Here is a 7,500-nt window from a genome sequence, read left to right as displayed (position 1 = left end):
TGAGGGGATCATTGTTATTGTAGTTTATGCTGTTGATTAGTGTGAGAAATAGAAACCATTTCTCAAATAGACATTTCAGGTGTTGTTATTACGAATGGTTCGGACAAACTATTGACTTGGAAAATATTCCTTTCATCGCATGAACTGATGGGAAGTTTGGATCATTTTACAGATTCAAGTCTCGTTTATTCAGGAGAACGAATCCTTTTTCGTCATTTTGTTCAATTTGCCAAAATATTGTTTAAAATGTTACGAGTCGCTTGCAAACTCCTCTACAGCTAGCCCAAACGCTGATCATCTACAAACAAGTCAGAACGACAGTAGAATGCTAGAAGACAGAGAGAATAATCGTTGATTGTTTGCCTGGTGTTTGGTCTATAATCAACTCCTCTCACATCTTAAACATTGAGTCATTCAGACGGAATCTGCGGACGTTTTTTTGATATTTCTGCTGAGAATTTTGGTAAAAAATTCAGCAGAATTATTTTGCAAGTATCATAACTAAAACCTTAATACAGGGGTGTCAAACTCAATCCTTGGAGGGCCGAAGCCCTGCACAGTTTAGTTCCAACCCTGCTCCAACACACCTACCTGTAGGTTTCAAACAAGCCTGAAGGACCCAATTAGTTTGATCAGGTGTGTTTAATTAGGGTTGGAACTAAACTGTGCAGAGCTGCGGCCCTTTTGGAACTGAGTTTGACACCTGTGCCTTAATACATGAAATAAAAAATAATATCTTTTTATATAATGTTTAATATGCAAATCCAATTAGATCCGCTTTTATCTGGTAAATATAGCAAGTTTGTCTTATAATATATCTAGTAAAAGACAGAAAATATGACCGTACAAACTGTATTGTACATAAATCAGACGAACATTTTCACATTAGTCAATAATAATACTGACATTAATTACAAACTGAATAGATATAGATTTACACACATTTACTCAAGTAAATAAACAGAATTAATGCGCGCAGATTCTGGGTGGGCCTTGTCAGTCGTTCGTATGACACACACAGTCCCATATAAGCTTAACCAATGAACAGAATCCATGCCAAAATGATCAGCTCCCCCTTCAAATCTTTGGTTTTGAGTCTTTAGTTCATCATGTTCAGCATGAGACTCGAGAAATGAACGGATCGAATGTTTGTTTTCCGGCATATGATTGTCCTCTGTCTTTCACATGATGTACAAACGTCTCAAACCTGATAGAAGACTTGAAAAATGACCTGAGAGGACTCCTCGATCTCGAGTCAGTAGAAAGATTCACTCAAAATGAACGACTCATCCCTAAATGACACCGATTGTAATGATTCCTGGTTTTATTTCTCTCTGTTGTGTGTTCAGATGTGCACTCCACTCCATATACAGTCTGATTAAATGACAGCCTGATGTCTGTGTTGTGTTTTTGTGTGTTCAGATGTGCACTCCACGCAACACTCCAGCCACCCCGCCCAACTTCCCGGACGCCATCACGATGTTCTCCAAGCTGCGAGCGTCCGAGTGCCCGGGCGGAGGCGTGTCTGCGGGCGGAGGCTCCTCAGCGCAGGTGTCTATGGCCTGTTCACCTCCTCACGCCTCCTTCTGGGCCTCCTCGCCCCCAAACCAGCAGCCCGTGTGGCTCCCGCCGTCCTCCCCGACAGGACATCACACACTCCACCATCACCACCACCACATGCACCCGCCGCCCTCGTGGCCACCTGTTTCACAGCCCGCCAACGGCCCGCAAACTCCCGTCATTTCAGCCCTGCACGGTCAGAGATGAGGACGAACCTCGCTCAGCGTTTAACAGAGACTTCTGCGACGGCCACCGGGGGGGGGGGGAACACCTGGTTTGTCTGTTTTCTAAACGAACAATCTCGATTTTGGAGATCTCGTGTGTATTTTTGTTCTTTTATCTCGATTTCTGTCCTGGGAGGAACCACTATGAACGGAGGTTATAACGAGGCTGTGTTTGTTTCGCTCTTCATCACTGATTAAAAGCCACGGAAATTCGGACGGGACGATTTTTATGTGTGTGTTTTGACGTCTGCAGCGCTGTCAGCAACACACACTCGCAATAAAACTGCTGACAGACGAGACTCTGTTTCATTATCGTTGGTGGTCGTGCCGTTCTGCATCCCAGGATGAGCTGTTTCAGATTCATCACGGACTTTAATCTGCTCCAAATGCACATTATTTTAGTGTGCATGTCCTCAGACTGAGATATTATCATGGTTCAGATTAAACTCAACCCAGCGTAAGGCAAAACAAACAACCATCTAGATATAAATGGATAAACCAGGAAGGTTTTGCAATAATCCTGGTCAGAATTGGTTTGTTCGTCGTTTCTTTATTATTATTTTTCAGTAATGATGAATATAAATGCAACGTTTATTTTAGTTTGAGGAGTTTCTGACTTTTAGTGTGCACACTTTGGAGCTTGTGTCCGCCGTTAGATTTAACAAATAAAAAGGATAATTGTGAGGTTTCGATGTCATCGCATTTCTGACTTTTCTAAATTGGATTTGACGCTCACTGTTTTCAGTAAATAGTTACAATCGCAGGAAAGTATATCAGAATTGAACAATTTAAAATTGGTTGAACGCAAATTTGCAATATTGAGGGAAGAAGTCAGACTTGCGAGAAAGTCGTAATTTATATTGCGCGTCCACCGAAGTGTTAAAAGTGCGCAGCTAATAATCTTCAGCTATGAGCGCTTCTCCAAATGTCGTAGCTATTAAAAAATACGCCCACCGTTTCGCAATGCTGCTGCAGTTAACAAAGTGGCAAAAATATACACATTTTCCTCAGGAAAAACGCGTCGGTGGACTTTAAAGTGACAATTGTAATTCAAAAGACTAAATTGTAACCGCAGAATTCTTTAAACTTGCAATTTTAAGAAATAAAGTCTGTTTATTTTGCGACAAACTGTAAATTTGCAATTGCAGAAATTGTAAATGTAAAAATAATTCGGAATTGTAAAAACCGTACAAACATGCAAATGTGTGAAATGAATCCGCAGTTCAGCATATAGAATAACTTGAAATTGTTAGAAAAAAAATTTGTAAAAATTGCGAAATAGAAAATCGCAGTTGCGACAAATAGTCAGCATTAGAAAAAATGTCAGTTATGAGGAAAAATTGGACTATTTGTTAGAGTTGTGAGATATAAACTTGAAATGGCACAGCATAGTCAGAATTGTAAGAGACGAAGATTTATTTGGGGTGGGGGGTCAGAATTGCGTGAAAGTCGTAGTTTGTGTTGCATGTCCACCGAAGTGTTAAAAGTGCGCAGCTAATAATGTTTTAGCTATGAGCGCTTCTCCAAGAGTCATAGCTTTAAAAAAAAAAACCTCACTACCTCGCCACGTTGCTGCAGTTCTTTAAAAAAAATGTGGCAAAAAATCTGTTTGAGTCAGGAAAAATGCTTCGGTGGACACGCACCCTTAAACTGACAATTGTGACAAAATTCGCAAATCAAAAGTCTAAATTGTAATCGTGAAAGTCTATAAACTTGCAATTGTGAGAAATAAAGTTTTGCAACAACAAATGGCACAACATAGAATTGTAAAGAACGAAGATTTTTCGATGGAGAAAAAGTCTGAATTGTGAGAAAGTCGCAGTTTGTGTTGCATGTCCACCAAAGTGATAGAAGTGCAGCTAATAATGTTCAGCTATGAGCACTACTCCAAGTGTCTTAGCTTTAAAAAAAAAACGCTCACTACCTCGCCATGTTGCTGCAGTTTAAAAAAAAAAAATGTGGTAAAAAATGTTGGGGTCAGGAATAACACTTCGGTGGGCATGCACCCTTAAAGTGACAAAATTCCCAATTCAAAAGTCTAAATTGTAATCGCAAAAGTCTAAAACTTGCAATTGTGAGAAATAAAGTTTACTTTTTGATACGAAAATCTTTAAATTCACAATTGCAAGAAATGTTAATTCTAAATAAAGTCATGGCTAAATTGTAAAAAGCGTACAAACATGCAGTTGTGAGAAATTAATTTGCAGTTCAGGATAGAAATTACAATTGCGAATACAAACTTGAAATTGTTCGAAACAATAGTCAAAATTGCGAAATAGAAAACCACAGTTGCGACAAAATCGTCATCATTAGTTAAAAAAATGAGAATATAAACTTGAAATGTCACGACAAACTCAGAATTGCAGGAGACGAAGATTTTTTTGGGGGGGCGAAAAAGTCAAATTTGTGAGATCAAAGTGTACTTTTTTAAAAGTCAAGATTGCGAGGGAAATTTAAGCCCACTATTGCAAGGAATAGTTAGAATCGCAACAAATGATGAAGTCCTCCCCCAACAAATTTTTACATTTATTACAATTCCAGTTGCTATTTATTTATTTAAAAAAAAAATCTTATGGTGGAAACGAGCTTCAATGTTACACTGGAGTCAGACGTTTGGAGTAAACCATCATAGACTCAAAGTCATGTTTTTTGTTGTTATTTTTTTATTTTAAGCGTCCCACAGAAACTCTAAATACTAGCGTGCAGTGCAGACGCGAGGGTCTGAAGGGTCTCGGCTCCACCTACCTCAGCTCCAGCCGTTACTGATGATCCTCCGGCTGAAGAGCTCTCTGTGTGAGCGGTGCCACGGACCACTCGGTAAATTCGTTATTGGCGTTTGTGTCGTACTGAGGTTTTAGCAAAGTACGGCTGACTCTAGATCAGAGCATTAATCCACAGTGGTTTTCTGAGATGATGCATGCGTTTTATTTTCGACCATGTCACCATTTCATTTGTTCATCGTAGACAATCACGTTTACTCAGTTTGAGTTTGTGCGGATCTCAGTCAGACGAAACACCAAATTTAATTTGAAGAGAATCTAAACCAATCGCAAGAAGTTAAAAGTAGAGTCTTCTGTTGTTTTGGTCTTTATTTTATTCGAATTACTTGATACGTTATTCGTAAAAGCAATATTGCGCAAATTGGCATTTAATAGTATATGAAAGTTTACGTGAAAATGCATTTATGAATAATGTACAAAAGCAATCTTGCGCAATTTACGCTTCCTTTTTTAACGTAATTTTGCAATAATTCACACAACGTTCGTATTGAAAATTTGCTCAGGCTAATTTTTTTTATTAGTTTCACAATTTAGAAATTACTGTTAAAAGCAGTCAAATTTAATTCGTAAAGGCTGAAAACAAAGTCTGAGGTGTTCAAAGACAAGTTCCTTCTGTTGTTTTGGTCTATTTAGGTTATGGGAATTAATTTTTGTATTAAAATTTTTTGGTAAGTTATTCGTAAAAGTAAAATTGCGCAAATTGTCATTTAATAGTAGTTGACAGTTTACGCAAGTATGCATTTATTAATCATGTTTACAAATTAGTTCACACCATCTATATTATTTGCAAAAGCAATCCTGCGTAATTTTTTTCGTTTTTTTAAATGAAATTTTGCAACAACTGGCACAAGAATGTTTTGATGAAAATTTTGAAGAAGAGTAATACAATATAAGAATCATAAAAGAAGTCTTGTGTTGTTTTGGTTTTCCAGATGATGCAAAATAACTAAATAATTTCGTAAATTATTCATTAAAACAATCTTGTGTAAATTTACAGTTAAATGTTTTTGAGCGTTTACGCAAGTATTTATTTATGAATATTGTTGGTTAAGAGCTAATTGTAAATTATGTAAATTGTAAAAAAAAAAATTTAATTATTAGCAAATGCATTTTTGCGTAATTTACACTTTTGTTGCGTAATTTAGCGACAAATTGCATAAGAATGCATTTGTAAAAAAACTGCCAATTTTGTTGCAGAATAAATATAAATGATTCATTAAAGCAGTCTTGTGTAAATTAACGTTTTTGACGATGCGTTTATGGAAGACGTTTGCAAAAGTCTGATCTTGGATGTACAACATGTGGATTATTCGTAATAGCAATAATGTTTCAATTGACGTTTTTATAACAATTTGCATACGAACGTACATTGTAATCAGTTCTGCTTTTTGCAACTTTTTCGTAAATTATTCGTAAAATCAGTGTTGTGTAAATTTACATCATTTAATTCCAAATATTTGCACAATTATTTTCGTTAATAATATATTACTTTTCAAAATACTTCTCAGAAATAATACAACCTGTTCGCTATCATTTTAATGTGCTTTTTTTCTCATTTGCTGCTTCAAATTGAATTAGTGTGAATAGTTCGCAAATAAATGATCAGTAAAATCTGTGGTTTTTAACGTTTTTATTTGCGAATATTTACACATTCAGAGTTACAGTTCAATCATAACTTTTGTCAATTAAATACATTTAAATTAACATTCGTAAAACATTGATGTTTAAATTTACATTACAGAATCTTTTTACGAGCAATTTACGTGCATTTAATCTATATAACATGAGCTCCACTCAACAGCCTTCAACTTAAATCTGGTGTTCGAGTCTGACTGTGCTCCATTGATGAATTAATTTGAGCGTTAGTCATATTTAATAAGTCTAGACGGCTACATGATAGACAAACCTCTGTGTTTTTGGCCCAGAAAAACGCATGTGGAATGAGGAAAGTACTTTTGGTTTTTGTAAACCATGAAATGGCGGATGATTGTTTGGTCTTCCAGTGCTGTTGTTTGTTCGTTATGTTGAAGAAGGAAACCCAGAACGTCTCTTTCTGAAAGCTGAGATATGAGCGATGACTGTTTGAACTGCCGGGCTGCTGTAAGTCGGATGGTGATTTGAGGATTTGGGGAATGTTTATTTGTGTGTGTGTGTGTGTGTGTATGTGTGTGTGTGTGTGTGTGTGTGTTTGGACTGAGCAGATCCTCCATCGACAAAACTAATTCATTAGCCAACAACCTTTTTTATTTGTCTGGATTTCCCTCCTGTACTGTCTGTTCTTTCCCCTTGTTGACGTTTGTATTTATATGTCTGACGGGAAAAAAGAAGCTATGATCTGAAACCATTTTTTGGAGGTCATTGTGTTTTTATCGAGGTCATAATAAAGGATTTAATGACTAGTCGTGGTTGTGTTATTTGTCTTGAAAGTGTGACAGTGGTAGCATCGCATTTTCGGCAATAACTGCGGTTGATTTAGCCGCTCGATTACGTGACTGAAACCAGGACATCATCATCATCATCATCATCATTACACAACGGAAATGTGCTGATGTACGCCTGATCAGATGAAGATTCAGAACAACGTTCCAAACCAATAGGGCTTATTATTATAGGTGGATTGCAATAAGGAGATGTCTTGAGAAATGTCCATGCTGCTCTTGTCCATATACTGAAATGTGCCATGACAATTTGGGACAACTTCCCAAACCAAAAGGCCTTAGTTTTATAGATTAAACATGAAAAAAGATGTTTTGAGAAATGTCCATGCTGCTCCTGTCCATATACTGAAATGTGCTGATGTACGCCTGATTAGATAAAGATTCGGGACAATGTTCCAAACCAATAGGTCTTAGTATTATAGGTGGACTACAAAAGATGTTTGAGAAATGTCCATGCTGCTCTTTTCCATTTACTGAAATGTGCCATAAAAAATTCAG

General features: G+C 36.9%; 1 protein-coding gene across 1 annotated transcript in view; it reads left to right on the top strand.

Annotated features, from left to right (window-relative positions):
• Nucleotides 1-2,246, top strand: part of ubald2 (UBA-like domain containing 2) — a 27,146-nt gene extending 24,900 nt beyond the window's left edge. Inside the window, 1 exon segment of the mRNA NM_001020768.1 lies at nt 1,423-2,246. Within this exon segment, the coding sequence (NP_001018604.1) occupies nt 1,423-1,767 (345 nt within the window). The 3' untranslated portion in view covers nt 1,768-2,246.
• The last annotated feature ends 5,254 nt before the right edge of the window (nt 2,247-7,500 follow it).

Source organism: Danio rerio, chromosome 3, assembly GCF_049306965.1.
Source record: "Danio rerio strain Tuebingen ecotype United States chromosome 3, GRCz12tu, whole genome shotgun sequence".
NCBI classification, from domain to species: domain Eukaryota; kingdom Metazoa; phylum Chordata; class Actinopteri; order Cypriniformes; family Danionidae; genus Danio; species Danio rerio.
The sequence above is the reverse complement of the archived record's forward strand: the minus strand, read 5'-3'. Positions and strand labels throughout refer to the sequence as shown.